Genomic DNA, 17,998 nt, shown 5'->3' with positions numbered 1-17,998 from the left:
GTTTTAGGCCTTAGAAACTTGTTTGGTAGGACTATTTTAAAAAACTGAATTCAAGACTAACTAAAAAATATAATCTATTCTCGAAAAACATAAAAATTGAGTTTTTAGAGTTTTTAAACTTAAACTCTCTCATTTTTTTTTCTCCCTCCTCCCCTCTCACTCCAAATCTCTCTCTTTTTTTTTTTTTTTTTTTTTACCTTTTTCGTCTATCCTCTAATCCGCTTTCTTCATTTTTTCGGTTCTTTCTCTATCTCGTCCAATCCTCTCTCTTCTTTCTCTTTCCTTCAATCATCTCTCATCTTTCTCCCTCTCATGTGACCCCCTATTTTTAGATTTCTTTGTCTGGTTTAAGTCGTAAGATTTAAAAAATTTAAATCGCAAACCAATCAAGTTTTTAAGTCCTAAAGAAAATTGTTTATAAGAAATGTTCTTAAAAAAATGTTTTGAAAAATAATAAAAAGTTTCAAATAGAATACCAAACAGGTCTTAACCGCTTTCTCCTTCTGCGGCTTGAGCGACTCCTAATTCGTCACGAACTCCTCCTCCATGAGGAGATAGTGCTTGATTCTCTCAAGCTTCAGCTGTCGAAGCTTACATTCGGTCAGCGGCTTCACGGTAGGAAGTCGAGCCGCAGCTTCGGGACCTTTCTTCTTGCGTTGTTTCCGGCCGACTTGGGCAAGGGGAGCCGCCGGCTCGAACTTCTTCTCCTTCTTGTCGTTGCCATCGGGATTCCGGTCGCCCGGTAGGCCTTGTCGGTTCAACCCGCCCGGAGTTCCCTGACCTATTTTCTTGTCGCCGTCTGAGAGGAGAGAGTGTGTGAAAGCTTTGAAGGGAGAGAGATGTTGTCCTTGTAAACAAGGCACTAGAATTTGTGAGAGCGAGCGATGCAATTCCTGCCAACATGTATAGACAATGGGCCGAGTTTTATTGGGCTTTGACACTCAATTAGTTTTATTGGGCTTTCGGCCTTTTATCCGATGAGTTTTCTAGGTGACTACCAATATGGAATACAAATACAACTAGATTTAAATCTAGGATCCAACAAGCAGGTATACCCTCGCGCGATGCTGCGGGGTTTGAAAAATTATTAACAATGTAGAAAATATGTGTTAAAGAGTAGAGTTTATATACCTATATTACATTCGCTTGTTCTATTGTTCCTTATAAATATATATATATGAATATAAATATTCATGACATTGCATTTAAAATATTTATATTAATCATAACATTGCATATTCCAGATTTTCTCATTCCAAGGGCAAAACCTCCACTTGATCTTTCGTAACCACGTCACACCTCCTGTATTGCCATGCCTAAGAGAAAAACCGATAAAGACGAATAGCATAAAAAGCCATGTAGATTAAATGTGGCATAATTTGAGAGAAACAAAAAGAACTCACCCAACCCAACTACTCCACACCTTGCTCCAAGTTTAATCACACGATTTCATTTCACTTTTATATGAGCATTCTTTTTCTGCATTTATTTTCCTGAAAAAAACCACAAAAAAAAAAAAAAACTATATGCGTATTTATAAACATAAAAGCTCATTGTGATGTTATTTTTGTACATTAAAAATTCACTAATAAAGATTATATTATACATATTGATTTTTTTTTTCAAATTATGTTAGTCTGTACATTAGAATTTGATATGAATATAATTTAATTATGTTAGTAAAAGTTAGTATTTAATAGAAGATTAGTTCATGAAGATCAATCAATTTGCTAGAAATTAAACTATTAATGTAACCAATGAAGTAATAGATTACTATGATGTATTAGCAAAGGGAAATATTTGTAAGGGATTTGTTCATAATGGGTATAAATCCACCTTTCATTTAAATGTTCTCGCACCTTAATGCATATATTTTACATATTTATTCATTTCAGTAAATATGGTTGTAAACTTGTAACTATATGCAAAAAAATTTACTCATCAAACAAATCACTCAAAAAATTTGCATAATCTATTTACATCTATTTGCATAATCTATCTGCAACTCAAAAAATAAAAGGAGAGAGAAATTATTATCTGCAACTTAAAAATAAAAAGAAAGATAGAAACTTGCCGGAAAAACGAAAACCCTCACCGGAACTGAAACGAATCGAGGCATGCAATGGGTTTTTTTTTTTACTTCTGAGATGAAGGGAAGACAATTGGTGGCAAAGGGGAGGTTCGATTCGGCGGTGTTCGGCTAGAAACAACTCGCCGGACTTGGGGCACCAAAACCTCAATTGCTTAATAATATAAAATGGCCTAATAGTTTGTAGAAATCGATTTGAGAGTCAAATTGGGTGTGAGGAGAGGGTTTGTTTTAGGTTGGTTTGGCCATCCGTCCTAGCAGCTGACTCGCGAAGAGAAATCACGAGGGAAGAGAGAAAACGGGGAAGGAAGAAAATACAAAAAAAAAAAAGAAGAAGAAAGAAATCCAATATTTATAATTTGTAAAACATCGGCAGACCTGTAATAAAACAAATTGAGCAAGGGTAAAAAAGAGTGTACAATGTGCTTATGAACAGTGTTTCAAGCCAAAATGGGTTTTAGTATATATTGAATTTTTGGCTAATTGCAAACAGGAATATAAATGAATTCGTGAAAGTTTAGAAGAATTTTTTCAGTGTATCGGCCTTTGTTTTGGGCACATGAAAAAATCCATCTCCAATTAAGATTGAAAGAGTTTATAAAATTCATAGAAATTCTAGTGTATTTAATCAGAATTTTAAAGAAATTTATACAATTAGAGGTGTATTCGATTATGAAATTTTATGAAATTATTTTAAGAAAATATAAAAGTGAAGAGTTTTGATAAACTAGGAATTTTATGGTGTATTTTAGGGTTTAGTCTTTTCTTCCCTACCCCTCTAAAATTTGAATGAGTTCACCTAAAATTTTCTAACACGCTGTCCTTGTCTTGAATTCTGTTGAATTCTGTCATTTTTAATTTCCTATATGAACTTTTTCCTTATGATTGTGTCTGAATGATTCAATGTGAGTTCTAAGGATTTATTGTCATTCAATATTTTTTCATGCCTTTCGACATTATACAGAGTGCCAGAATGAAAACTGAAAGTAAGTATGAAAGCACAATTCAAAAGTTGCTTATGAAGAATAACTAGAGTTATATGTGATTAAAAAGAAGTCATCTTACACGACGCCCCACTTGTGAAACATACATAAAATAAAACAAATATCTGTAAAAAACCAAATAAAAGAGTACTCAAAAGAAGATAAAATAAAATAAAATAAAACACACTCCCCATGAAAAATATGATTTTAACATCAACTAAAAGATTTTGAAACATACATAAAATAAAACAAATATTTGTAAGAAACTGTGAACACGGAAAATTCCTGAAACGAATGAGACAAGAACGAACGTGCAAAAACAAATATTTGTATTTGATGGTTTTGGGTTACAATCTCTCTCTATTTTGATCCTCTGATTCGATCTCCGTAAGGTGTTGATTTGTGGGATGTGCGATTGATCCAAGGGCCGTCGAGGCTTGATCTTGGATGAACGAGGATGAACGGATCTTCAAGGGCTTTTGGGCTTGATCTTGAAGAATGGTGATTAACGGATCTTCAAGGGCTTTTGGGCTTGATCTTGAAGAACAGTGATGAACGGATTTCCGAGGGCTTTTGGGCTTGAACTCGAAGAACAGTGACGAACGGATCTTCGAGAGCTTTTGGGCTTGAACGGATCTTCGAGGGCCTTTGGGCTTGATCTCGAAGAACAGTGATGAACGGATCTTCAAGGGCTTTTGGGCTTGATCTTGAAGAACGGTTGGATGTGTGGATTTGTCGACGTTGTTGATCCAAATGGCCGTTGGGGCTTGATCTTGGATGAACGGATGATGAACGATGGTGCTTTCTTCAAGGGCCGTCGGGGCTTGATCTTGAATTGGTGGATGGTTGATCCAAGGGCCGTCGGGGCTTGATCTTGGAAGAACGATGAACGAAGAACGAAGAACACTTTCTTCAAGGGCCGTCGGGGCTTGATCTTGAATTGGTGGATGATTGTTGATCCAAAGGGCCGTTGGGGCTTGATCTTGGAAGAACGATGAACGAGGAATGAAGAACGCTTTCTTCAAGGGCCGTCGGGGCTTGATCTTGAAGGTGGATGATTGTTGATCCAAGGGTCGTTGAGGCTTGATCTTGGAAGAACGATGAACGAAGAACGAAGAACACTTTCTTGATTCTTCGGGAACCTGGATGCTTGAGAGCTTCGGAGTTTCAGAGCTTCAGAGCTTCAAGGTGTAATATGAATTGGTTCCCCCCTAAATGAATGAAATGGGCTTGTATTTATAGAAATTTCCAAGGCCTAATTTTGAATATAATATTCCAGATGAAATAAGTCGTTTCTGCCAGGTGTTGACACGTGTCCTATTTGATGACTTTTCCAACTCATTTCAATTTTCGTTGAGTCACACGCTACGTGTAAAATTTATGTAATACATGAGCGTTGACACTTTGATTTATCGGTCAATATTTATTTACCGAAATTTCGATGTCTACAAATGCCCCCATTTCAAGGCGCGTCATATACATGTGCTTGTCACGTGTAGGAGATGCGTTTTGAAGTCCCTTAATGTAGATGTCGATCCAAGGGCCGTCGAGGCTTGATCTTGAATTGGGCTGGAGATTTCTTCAAGGGCCGTTGAGGCTTGATCTTGAATTGGGCTTGAGATTTCTTCAAGGGCCGTTGAGGCTTGTTCTTGAACTTTTGTTTGAAATTTCTTCAAGGGCCGTCGAGGCTTGATCTTGAAGGTTGAAATTGGACCACAAGGAGCTTTATGTGGTAGATGATCCTTGGCTTTGGTAGTGGATGAATCGGCACGTATTTGTTTTTGCGCTTTGTTGACTTTCCACAGCTTTGATCTTGAACTGGGTTGGAGGATTTTCTGGATTCCTCCAATTGTTGATTTTCCACAGCTTATTCTTGAACTAGGTTTTGATTCAAGGGTGGTAGACACTTAATCTTGAATCGGACTTGTGATTTTCTCAAGGGCCGTCGAGGCTTGATCTTGAATTTGGCCGGAAACTTCTTCAAGGGCTGTTGAGGCTTGATTCTTGAAGGTTGACTCGAACACATGGCAAGCAGGCACGAGGTGAAGGTGACGACTTGTTGCTTTGTTCAATCTTTCTAATTCACACCTGAGCAGTTTGGTCAACAGTATGATCTTCAAGATTGATGGGCTCTTCTTCCAGTTGGTGACTTGATCTTTAAGGATTTGATTCAAGGGTGGTGAATCGGCACGTGCAGCCCACAACGCCTAGTAAGTCGACCCAAGAATTTGAGGGTCAAAACGAGTTCACCGTCCTCAGGCAGATGCGGCATCTTCTCGAGTTCTTCATCTCAGACTCCTTCTGCTGAGTTGACTGTGCATACTGCATTCTTCTCTGCTTGTTTCTTCAGGCAGATGTGGCAGCTTCTCGAGTTCCTCAGTTCGGACTCCTTCTGCTGAGTTGATTGTGCAGACCGCATTCTTCTCTGCTTGTTCCTTCTGCACGTTGTCTCCACATGCTGCAAGGTATCATTTTCACTTGCCTTATCTATTCTTCAGGCAGATGTGGTAGCTTATTTGGAAGTACAGCAGCAGTGGGAGACGAGTCCTCGAGAGCAGTGCTAGGTAGGCAATCAGGGAAGGGTTCCAAGCAGTCGGTTCCTTACCCAATCTTGAGTGGAAGTTCCGGCATATTGTTTTCTTTATCCTTGTCTTTGTAGGTAAGAACAAGGACAAAGGAAAGGACAGGGGGAACGCATGATATGAGATACTCTTGCTTTCTACCCTGGTGATATGAGATACTTTTGCTTTGGAGTCATCGGCTTGCAGAGGCACCCTAAGGAATAAGGAACATTGAATGACTCGAGAGGCTTCGTTGGGAAAACATTTTTGGAGATGAAGAAAGGCTCTGCATGTCTGCCTTGCTATGGAAGGTGAATGTGGACAGTTATAGGAGGTCCCTTAATACCTGTAGAGGTACTATTCTTTCACTCGTGTCGGCAACTAACGCGTGATTGAACAGTAAACTTCACGTGCTTTCTCCTTCACCGAAAATCTTCGACAAATTGCCCGTGATTTGGCAAAGTTGAGTGTGCATATGACAGGTGATGACGCGGCTGAAAAAAACTGGCGCCTCTTCAATAACTGGGATCGGCGCTTCGACAAAATTACCCGTGATTTCCGCAAAGCTGAGTTTGCATGTGATAGGTGCTGACGTGGCTGAAAAAGACTGGCGCCTCTTCGATATCTGGGATCGGCGCTTCGACAAATTGCCCGTGATTTTCGCAAAGCTGAGTTTGCGTGTGACGGGTGCCGACGCGTCTGGAAAAGCAAGATGCTTCTCCGATTTCTGAGCTTGCCTCTTCGATTTTTGAATGGCCTCTTCGAATTCTGAGCTCGCCTCTTCGATCTCTGAAATGCCGTCGAGTGTTGATTTTATAGAGGCACGCAGTTCGTTTCAAAGCACACTTCGCTTGTGAAAACTCCCTTCTTGCACTTCTAAGATCTTGATTTGTCCGTTTTCTTCTTCCTTCAATACTTTGAAAATGTCTGGACCCTCTGACCGTCGTTTTGACTTGAATCTTGGTGAAGAGGCAGTCCCTTCTTCTCCAGACAACATATGACGCCCATCCTTCATATCCCCTACTGGTCCTCTTACCGTTGGGGATTCAGTGGTGAAGAATGATATGACCGCTGCGGTGGTGGCCCGAAACCTTGTCACTCCCAGAGATAACAGACTACTTTCCAAACGGTCTGATGAGTTGGCTGTTAAGGATTCTCTGGCTCTCAGTGTGCAGTGTGCGGGTTCTGTGTCTAATATGGCCCAACGCTTATTTGCTCGAACCCGTCAAGTTGAATCATTGGCGGCGGAAGTGATGAGTCTCAAACAGGAGATTAGAGGGCTCAAGCAGGAGAATAAACAGTTGCATAAGCTCGCACATAGCTATGTGACAAACATGAAGAGGAAGATTGACCAGATGCAAGAATCTGATGGTCAGATTTTACTTGATCATCAGAGGTTTGTGGGTTTGTTCCAGCAGCATTTGCCTTCGTCTTCTGGGGCTGTACCGCGTAATGAAGCTCATCATGATCAACCTCCGGCTCCTCTTCTTCCTGGAGTTCCACCGAGTGGTGTGACTTCAAACAGTCAACCTCCGACGTCTCTTTTTCCTAGAGCTCCACCGAGTACTGAGACACCACCTGAGCAATAAAGACTCCCTCCCGTTTGTTTGCACATTTGTAAATTTTTTTTTTTTTTTTTTTTTTGGTATGTAGAATGCAATTTTATGTAAAATTTCCAGAAAAAAATAAATAAATAAAATGGACTTTTATTTCTCTTGATGCTTTTTTTTTTTTGCTATATATATATATATATATATTATACCCACATATATATATATATACACACATACATATATACATACATACATATATACATACATACATATATACATATATATATATATATATTATTTTTATTTATTTATTTTTATTTTTATTTTTTTTGTCTGCTTTCACATGGTGCTTGATCCACCATTCCCCTTTTTTCACGTGGTGCTTTGCTTTGCTCCACCACTTTTTTTTTGTATAAATTAAGATGCTTGGCTGAGGAATTTTGTAGGGAAGGACGAAGAGGACGGAGAGCTGGAGTTTAAGGAAGAGCTTATCGGCCGGCTAGTCGTTTGACAGCAGTCTTTGAAGTTGGTGGCAGCTGCGAGGCAAGAGACGGAGGAGGAGGAAGAAGGAGGAGCACGGAGGACGCCGTTTGAGGTAGCAAGAGTTGCCGAGGTTGCGTAACCGTAGAGGCGGCAGGCCATTCTTGTGCTTCTGACTCAGTAAACTCGGCTGCCAACTCATCTGCAATTGGAATTGCAGGCCCATCAACGACGAAGACGACCATCGCAAGACGACACCGCTCCGATGATGACGCATACTTTGTTCTCGAGCCATTGATGCCATTCCGATCCTTCTATTCATAACAGAATTATTTCCCATTGCTGCTCTTATTCCATTCGCCATGGCAGGCTGCTGACCAAGTCCCCTTCTCGCCGGACGTCGAACCCAAATGGCCCGAATGCTTGGTCTTGAGCTTAGCGCGGACGCCAATCACAGGTCAAACGCCGAGCTTCCGGCTCAAATCAACGACCAAATCGAGCTCATCCTCTTGCTCGAGAACAATCACGGTAAGCTTGCGAGTGTACAGCGCCAGAGAAATGTATTCCAAGTCTTTGAATCCGTTGCAGATGAGAAGGGCATCGGGGTTACCCTTGCATAAGCAGCTCATGGCCAAGAGGAGCTCCGGCTTCGACCCGACTTCCAGTCTGAACCGGAACGGCGATCCAAACTTGACAATGTCCTCCACGACGAACCGGTCCTGGTTGCATTTCACCGGGTACACGCCCTGGTAGTGGGAGCCGTAGTCGTGGGACCGGATCGCCAGATCGAAGGCGTCCTGAAGCGATCGAGCCTGTTCTTGAGCACATCGGGCAGGTGATCAATGAGCGGTGACAGCAACCCGAGCCCACAGTCCGGTTTCGGATCCGAAACCTTCTTCACGATCTTCAGCAGATCGATCTCCTGGTGCGGCAGAGTCGCCCTCCCGTGAGGACGGACGGCAACGTTGCCGGAGGAATTGACGGTGAAGTAGGGCCCACCCCAGGCATCGATTCGGTAGAGGTCGGATGAGAAGGACGGGGACCAATGGGAATTGTCGGCGGCGGGTGTGATGTGAGGAACAGTTTCCACAGAACCTGTTGGAGTTGATGTGGAACAATGCGAGATCCGTGAGCAGCCCGAGCTCCTCCGGCAAGTACCCGGCAATGTCGTCGTGGTTGAGGTCGATCCCGGCCACGGTCCTGATCGTGCTGTTGTCGAGCGCCTTGGTGCAGAAAACTGCGGTGTACTTGCAGACATTAGATCCCACCCAATTGCCCGTGATGTTGAGCGGGTTGGAGAGAATGGCCTGCTTCAACGCCTGCAGAGCTATGTAAGCGTTCCGGAGCCGGTCATTTCTCGAAGACAAGCGAGGGGTCGACGGTCACGAGCTCGCCGCGGTCGTCGAACTCGTCGCGGTAGTAAAGGAGCTGGCGGTTCTTGATGTAGAGGGCTTCCTCGTCGGAGAGGGCTTCATGGCTAACAATGTGGCTGCTGCGGCGGTGCTGGTGTCGATCCTCCTGAGCAGCAACACCATAGAAGAGTGATGACGCGGCAAGGAAAAGGGCAGTGAGGAGAAGTGAGAGGTGGACGAGGGTGGAACGCTTGCAATCCGAGGAGAAGGCTATGATAGAGAGCTTTGGGAAAGAAGGGTCTTTTGGGCTGCTCATTTTCATGGATTTGGGCTCCGGAGGTGATGATCCCTTTGGGCTTCGATAAGGGCCTGGGCTGCACAGGCTTTGGGCTTCACAAGCACAATCAAGTGCCTTCTTGCTGATTTTTTTTTTTTTTTTTTTAAGAAACTGTAATTTAATTGTGTACAAAGAAAATTGCAATTTTTTTTTTAACAAAATAAATTTGTAATAAAATTGACCTTCATCAATGAAACACTTATTTATTTATTTTTAAAAAATACAAAGTTATCACATATGTATTCTTTCTTTTCTTTTCTTTTTTTTCTTTTTTTTTTTTTTTTTTTGTTGTGAAACATTTTTTTTTTTTATTTTGATGTGACTGAACTTGAAATTGAATATTCAAGCTGCCTACGTACCCTTCCAAAGAAAGAGATCAAGTCAAAACGTAGTTCAAATACATACATATTTTTTTTGGAATTTTCTTTTTGTGCCGTTTGCAGTTTTAACTCATGCAGGCAATGAGTGTTGGTGTCGTTTGCAGTTTCAAATCGTGCAGGCGAGGAGTCTCGTGTCCTACAGTTTAGGCTCGTGCGGACAAGGAGCTTTTGGTTCGTGCAGTTTAGGCTCGTGCGAACAAGGAGCATTGTGTCTTGCAGTTTAGGCTCTTACAGACAAGGAGCTTTGGTGAATTTGTCAAGCAATTTTGGAGAGGCGTTCCTCATAATCTTCATAGCAAGGAGCCTTGACCGAGTGATTGAAGAAGTCTTCAGGAAAGAAATCACGCATTGTGATAGGGATGGACGATCTATGTGTCGAAATTTCATCATCTTCAACACGTTCATGTTGCTTTGAAGGTTGACAAGAGCTGCTTTGCCCCCTTTCCAATTGGCGGACATGTGGAGGAGACGTATGCTTCTTGTGCAATTTCTTAGGAGTGACTTGAGTCCATCCTTCAATTTTGCTTGTCTTGGACGATGCCCCCAGCGGTTGAGGTGAAAACTTTGAGTCGGAAGAGCCAGAAGTGAAGGTGGTATAGTTTGACTTCGCCACTTTGTCAAGATCTAGCTCGATGATTCCTTTCTGAGCCAGTTTCATGATAAGATCTTTCAGCACGAAACATTTTTCTGTCGGATGACTGATGAAGCGATGGAATTTACAGTATCTTGGATTGTCGGTACGATTCATCTCTTCCGACCGTCTGCACTCAGGCAAACTGATCACCTTCTTGTCCAACAGGTCATCCAGCATGGCAACCACATCAGAGTCGGGGAATGGATAAGTCTTCTCCTCAAGCTCCTTTAAAGTGCGTCTACGCATCTCTTGATCATGAAAAGCTTCGTTTTGAATCGCCTTGCCTCGTGTGGAGATTTTGACGGGAGCTGTATTGACCGTCATCACTTCCTTGGTAGGTTTCCATGCAGTCTTTTCCGCCTTTATCCCAAGAACTTTGTCGTCCTTGTAGTCGGTGACCGGTTCTTTCTTCCCATGATGGGCGATGCTCAACTCCATGTCATGGGCGCGAGTGGCCAATTCCTCGAAGGTCCGCGGTTTAATGCCTTGAAGGATGTATTGCAAACCCCATTGCATGCCTTGGATGCACATCTCGATTGAAGAGGTTTCCAAGAGCCTGTCCTTACAGTCGAGGCTTAGAGTGCGCCATCTGTTGATGTAGTCAATGACTGGCTCGTCCTTCCACTGCTTTGTGCTCGTTAGCTCTAGCATGCTCACAGTGCGGCGGGTACTATAGAAGCGGTTGAGGAATTCCCGCTCTAATTGCTCCCAACTGTTGATGGACTCAGGCTCCAGATCCGTGTACCACTCAAAGGCGTTTCCTTTCAGCGAGCGCACAAACTGCTTGGCGAGGTAATCCCCTTCGGTTCCTGCGTTGTTGCAGGTTTCAACGAAGTGGGCAACGTGCTGTTTCGGGTTTCCCTTTCCATCAAATTGCATGAACTTTGATGGTTGATCACCCCTCGGCATCCTTAAGGCGTCGATCTTCTTTGAATACGGCTTTGAGTACAACCCGGAGGTATTTGAGCTCCCTTCGTATTGTGCCTTGATGGTGTTGGTGATCATCTCTTGCAGCTGCTGGATAGAAAGAGATCCCATGAGTGCCGCTGCTTGGTCTGGCTCTGGCTTCGCATCGTTTTTCTCCACCTGAGGCTCATCTTCTGGGTTAGGGTTCTCGTCGTCCTGTGGCTCCAGTCGGCTGACGAGTGCAGCGATTTGCAAGTCTTTTTCTTCCACAGTTCGGGTTAGCCTTGCGATTGCTTCATTCATCTGAGCTAGTTGTTCTTCAACGGAGGTAACGCCGATAGTCATGACTTGTGCGACTAATAGACGTGACTTTCCTTTAGACATCCAGGATGCTGATGAAGAACGTCGTTGGCTGCTTTGAGATGTCATCTTATGTGCCTCAGCATCATGCTTCGGTGTCCCCAGCGAGGTCAGGTTGATGACAGACTCGCACCTTGGATGCTCCCCTTGCTCTTTTAGCGGCACCAATTTTGAAGTGGCATGTTGAGGAGCGGTTGTGGCGCCAAAGGATTGTCCGTTTGCGGCAGAAGTGCTTAGGATCTTTCCCTCTGTGGTTGCAAGAACGGCTTGTCCCTTGCTTGATGTCATTGACTTTGAGGTGTGCTTGGATTCCTTGAACGGAGAAAGAGATGAGAGGTAGAGATTGTCCCACCAGGCGTGCCAATTTGTGAACACGGAAAATTCCTGAAACGAATGAGACAAGAACGAACGTGCACAAACAAATATTTGTATTTGATGGTTTTGGGTTACAATCTCTCTCTATTTTGATCATCTGATTCGATCTCCGTAAGGTGTTGATTTGTGGGATGTGCGATTGATCCAAGGGCCGTCGAGGCTTGATCTTGGATGAACAAGGATGAACGGATCTTCAAGGGCTTTTGTGAAGGATTTATTTTGAAAAACATGTTCATTTGAGCAACATCATATGGCATGCAATTAACAATTAAAGGCGGAATCATGCTTGCATGTACTCAAAAACAAAACATTACCATGAAATTCAAAGCCTAGTAGATTGGTGAACCATTAATCAACTCAAAACAAAGTGAGTTGAAATTATTACCTTTGTAGATTCCTCTTTGCATAAGCAAAGGCTAATCACCCAAAGAGATAGGGCCTTCATTCCTTGCTTCTTAGATCCATGGATTTGGATGGAAAATTAGGTTTCTCCAAGTTCCCAAAATAGGGAACCTCTAAGTCTCTTCACCAAGGTTTGATTGTAGAAGAAATGAGTGACCTTGGAGTAGTATGATTGCTAGATGTACCCTCCAAGGTGTTGGCCTCTTTAGAGAGAAAATGGAGAGACAATTCTCACCAATTTTCCCCCAAAATAAACCCTTAATCACTTAATGAATATTTGGCTATAAAATCATTTATATAGTCACTTCTTTAAGTGACCTAAACAACCAAAACCCTAATTCATTTCATCATGGCCGGCCATTTAGGGGATTTTGGGCTTTTGGGCTTTAATGAATCTTCATTCATTAAATTGTCATACAACTTAAGTTAATGGGCTTGACGTTCGAAGCCCATTGGGCCTTAAGGTCCAAAACTATCCCGAAGTCTTTAACGAACTTATTCGTTTGATTAATTAACATATTAATTAATCCTTGCCATAAATAAATGATTAAATCATTTAATCATTCTTACTCATTTCCGTTTAATCTCCAATCTCTACCTTTTACGGTGTGCGATCCATTAGGTTCCTTTTAGCGAGGTAGTGGGCGATTAAAACCATTTTACATCGATTGTGAATTGAAACTATTTTCAATTCTCCCTTTAGTGATTACACACGTTTAGGGCTTCCACAAACCATGAGTGACACCTAGCAGCATATCATGGTTACCCAAGCTAATCAGAAGAGGTGGAGAACCTATTCAGTTCGGGATTACAAATGCAATACGATCCTTCTCTAATCTAATACTCTTGACCACATTGTTTGGTATGATAGTTTATTTACTCATGTCTACTATCCAATGTAAATCGTTTGCTTATATGATTTCCTTGAATGTGATTTGGAACGCATTCCCTAATCTCATTCATACTCTGGCCAGAGATTCCAAATCATATCATAGAGTATTCTCCCTCAACTGTTTGAAGGTTAGAGATCCCTTGTTGCGCATTCACTTGTCTCCATAGCTAAGTGGCTTAACCCCAACGGTGCCGTGGACACCCCGAGGGGGTGACTTTGACATAATTAAAGATCAAGGACTTAACCACAAGACAACTGTGATGCCTCAGGTCAAAGGACTACTTTGCATTATCCCAACCATGAGTTCTTATGTGACATGGAATATGAGAACTCTTCGTTGATCACGTTCAGTGTACTCATTCTCTATTGAGCACCTACGTACTTGTCTTGATGTCAGACACACCAATGACTCGAGACTAATCACTCTCCCTGAGAGAAGACATAGTACGTACCGATCTTTACGGACTGTCAATGCCCAATTGACAATCCTATGATCAGGAACATTTAGGATGTGTCTACGAAAGAATGGTCTCATGAATCTAACTTCATTAGATTACATTCTCCCAATCACATATTCCTTGGACTTTATCGTTTAAGCATATAACATTTATATGAAACGGCTCAAACAATAATCTTTGCCCTTTATATGTAAAACTAGATTAGTTTAACATGTGAAATGTCCGTAAAGTATCATCATATGATTGGCTTTAGGGCACATTTCCAACAATCTCCCACTTGCACTAGAGCCAATCAGCTTGGTCATCAGTATGATACCTCTTCTGTAGTCATTTCATAAATGGCTGAGTAGTAGGCCTATTCAATGGATATCTATATGTTATCCATAGAAGCAACGTTGAGAATAACGACGTCACCATTATACATGATTCTCAATCATGTGGTTCAGTCTCTCATTTGTGTTCGGATCTTGATGAGACCTTGATTCCCAGGCTTGAGCTATCGCCCCATTAGTGTCATACACTTTCTGGTTGGAACCGAATAGAGAGTTCATATATGAACTTTCCCATCCAAACAACATTGTTGTAAACTTCTATATGGCAATATATTTTGCATTCATAATGGAACACACTAAAGTCATTACTTTAATGTTTCCATCCAAATATCTCTTTAGTCATAATAAAGAGATATCTGTTTATCTCTTCATTCATAATGAAGAAACATCCAATGATGGATTAGATTCATAATCTAATACATTTACGCTTCCATTACGTTACTCTAATTCTTCAACATTCTTTGAGGAATATATCCTTTAGTATTTCTTAAATACTTAAGGACTCACTTGACAGTTGCCATGGTTCTGATCCTGGGCTTGCACTGATATCGTCTTGTACCGTTCTAGGTACAACTCATATCAATGTTTTTCATACAATATGAAATACATAAATCACCTTTCTGCGTATGTATAAAGGATTCTATTTACGCATTATTTCTTTGGGAGTCAAAGAGTACGTTCTCTTTGAGAAGAGCAACTTCTTAGTCCAACTAGAATTGTCCTCCTAATTGAAGTTTATCATCATATGAAAGACTTCCTAGCATATTTTGTTTATTATTAGGGTATGATATAATCCAATTATATCCTAAAATCTATCAATATAGATTTCCATCCCATGTATACAGACTATGTCTCCCATATACATTCTATCTTTATAGAATGCTTAAAGTCATAACTTTAACGAAGAAGTATTCTTTTCATTTCCAAAATTAATATATCATATATATTTAAATTTTAGGAACATGATTAACTCCCACTAATCTTTTGTAAACCTAGTAAACAAAAGATTCATTTACATCTTTATGAGAAATCAAACGATTTGATCTTTCTCTCATAAGACGCATATAGCTCCCACTAGCTTGCTAAGATTCATGATGGATGGATCTCTACAACTTACATGTCTTGTGATTTATAGTTTTGGACATATATTATCAAGACTATCTTAATAATGGTTTCGGAAACCCATATTATGTCAAAACATTGAATCACCATTTTAGTTGTAGCTAGCAATCTTCGAATTAATTGAAACCAAGCCTATCTCAAAGATGGTTTCTTCAAAGTCAACCATTCTCTTTGATTGTAGTTACCTTAAGCTACCAATTAGCTATGAAGGTTTCATTATTTCGAGTCAAATGGTACTTTACCATTTCCTTGAGTATGTATCATATATACACTCAATGTAGTCATAAGGATTTTCATTCTTATTTCTTTCGAATTAAGAGGTGCAACTCTATGACATAGTCATAAAGTTCAAACCATTCAACTGAGACGGTTTATAAATCCTTCTCGACTACCTTGGAGCTTTTGGTATAGGAACTAGGTTGTTATATTTGTTGATTACTTTCTTGTCTCTCAAAGAACCCATTCTTTGAGTTCTATCTCTCGTTCATTTGCTCTTAGGCAAATCACATTGTAGGATTACAATGAACTTCCCAACAAAACAACATTTGTTAGTTGGATTATAGAAGCGATATCCAAAAGTTAATTTAAGGATATCCCACAAGATTGTTATCAAACAAATATTGCTTATTAGCACACAACCTCAAATCTTAACATGTTTAAGATTTGTCTTTCTTTCCAACTACATCTTATGGAGTTGTGAAAATTTTGGAAGATCTTCTAATTGACAATCATATTGTTTTAGAAGTATATATCCTATATATGGGTAATAGATAACATCTAACGAACTAAATCTTATTTGAGTTCGTTCTTCTCCTAATGGAGAAATACATTATCTTATGATGCTATTTTCCTTGATATCTTTCAAGGAAACTCATCTAAAGTGTTACCTTTCCTTGGATCAAATCTAAGGAGGTAAATACTTTAGATATCTTACTCATCTATTTACATTTCTTGAATTCTTTGAAACCTTTTGCAAAGTATTCGGACTTGTGTTTATTCAAAATAAACTATAGTCCAACCGAGAGTGATCTTCGGTGAATGTCATATAACATGAGTAGTATTATGTTGTGGACAAGTGCCACTAACATCTAAGTGAATTAACCTCAACAACTTTGTGATTCTTTCTTCTTTCCAAAAGAATAAAGATTCGAACATTTCGCCTCTATACAATTTTAACAAGAAGGTATTGGATCCGGATTTAACGATCCAAAGCATCCTTGTTTCACCAACTCGTAACTTATGTTTTAGAGGTATCACAATTTAGTTGGGATTAGTCACTACCTTGCAACCTTTTGGGTTTTAAGCATCATTATATTCTAAACAGTTAACACTGCCATATCATCTCTACTATAGAGACAATCAATTAGATTACTATAATCCAATTTCTTTGGTAGTTCATATGAGGAAGTAAGTACTATCTGCTTTCGCAGAGATCTATATCTTATTCACGTTCCGTATGTGAAGCACCTTTTCTTCTCTCATATATCTTCTACTTCTTATTAGTCACACTTTTACAACGATTTGTAAAACATAGTTACTAATACGGAATCATACATTCAAGTAGAAGAACCAACTGTTTTGAACTATTCAAGAACAATTTACAACACCTTCGAAAGGTGTGTTCTTGACACTTGCAAGACATTTCTTGCAAATACCCCTTCCAATGTCCATCCTTTCATAAAGAAAGTTTGTTCCCTTGGAGTTATTTATCTTCTTTATTTGACTTTCACCTTTGACTACATTAGTCATGGTCCCTAAACTCCCACTATCTCTCTTGAAACCTTTTTCAATTGTGTTATACACATCAAACAATTTAGAGAGTATGTGGTTATTGTTCACTACATAGTTTACCATAAACTTAGTGAACCATTAGGATAGGGAAACAAAGGTGAAGTCCTTGCCTAGTTTCCATCTCGTTAAGTGGTTTAACACTTCAACACTCAATGATTCAAAATCATCATAAGTCCATGTTAATGGACTATTTTTGTCAACCAACCATTATGTTCTAAACATAATTACAAACTTTCAAGAGTTGTACAAGGCAACTCTCATTTCTTCATACAACAATTTGTAAGTGAAGAATCATGGCACATAAAGTGTCCATGCCCTTGTGCTTACTTCTCAAGTTCTTTGTTCAATTAACAAAGAAATAAGCACTAAGTGTTTGTATTGACTAAGGGTTGTTCAAAGCAACTCTTATTTCTTCATACAACAATTTGTAATTGAAGAATTATGACATTAAAAGTGTTGTCCTCTCTATGATAGACCTTTTCTAACATATTCTTCTAATGATACATTATCAATAGGAAGATTGTGAGGATGAGACTACTTTGGTACTTTTACAAGCCATTAAAGACAATCTATGGTTTTGTAGTACCAAGTCCGGAAACTAAAACATTCGGTTTTGTCAAGTGTTGGATAGCGTTTGCAAATATATTGGTAAACAAATACATAACGAATATAGATTGATTGATTTTAAGCCATTTGATTCGGGTCTTTAAATCAAAATAGCACCACCCACTATTTTTGGCAAATTCCATATCCCTCATTGGAATTCGAGAGTTTTGGATGAAACTCTTAGTAGGTTATGGGAGACTCACTATTACCAAGCCCACCTCAGAAGAACTCCATATTGGCTAGCAACGATAATAATGAGAGAGTACGCTTACTCATTTGCAACTAATGCAAGTACCCATCTCGTTTGGCCTCTAGAGAATGATGCCTCAGAAGAACTCCATATTGGCACCATTGCACTTAGTTAAGTCATTCCCACCATGCTAGT

At 40.3% G+C, this 17,998-nt stretch overlaps 1 protein-coding gene across 1 annotated transcript; it reads right to left on the bottom strand.

Annotated features, from left to right (window-relative positions):
- Nucleotides 1-521: 521 nt before the first annotated feature.
- LOC126622772 (26S proteasome regulatory subunit 4 homolog A-like) lies at nucleotides 522-8,030 on the bottom strand. Its single transcript, XM_050291495.1, has 2 exons — nucleotides 7,946-8,030; nucleotides 522-799 (listed from the first exon to the last, which is right to left on the bottom strand). Exons 1-2 carry the CDS (start codon nucleotides 8,028-8,030, stop codon nucleotides 522-524), a joined length of 363 nt encoding a protein of 120 aa, XP_050147452.1.
- Between the last annotated feature and the right edge of the window lie 9,968 nt (nucleotides 8,031-17,998).

The sequence above is a fragment of the Malus sylvestris genome, chromosome 5, assembly GCF_916048215.2.
Source record: "Malus sylvestris chromosome 5, drMalSylv7.2, whole genome shotgun sequence".
NCBI classification, from domain to species: Eukaryota; Viridiplantae; Streptophyta; class Magnoliopsida; order Rosales; family Rosaceae; genus Malus; species Malus sylvestris.
The sequence above is the reverse complement of the archived record's forward strand: the minus strand, read 5'-3'. Positions and strand labels throughout refer to the sequence as shown.

Coding starts and splice junctions, on each gene's coding strand:
- LOC126622772 (XM_050291495.1), bottom strand. CDS start 8,030: ATGGCGAATGGAATAAGAGCAGCAATGGGAAATAATTCTGTTATGAAT. Junction 800..7,945: donor ATCAATGGCTCGAGAACAAA/GTATGCGTCATC, acceptor CTCTCCTCTCAG/ACGGCGACAAGAAAATAGGT.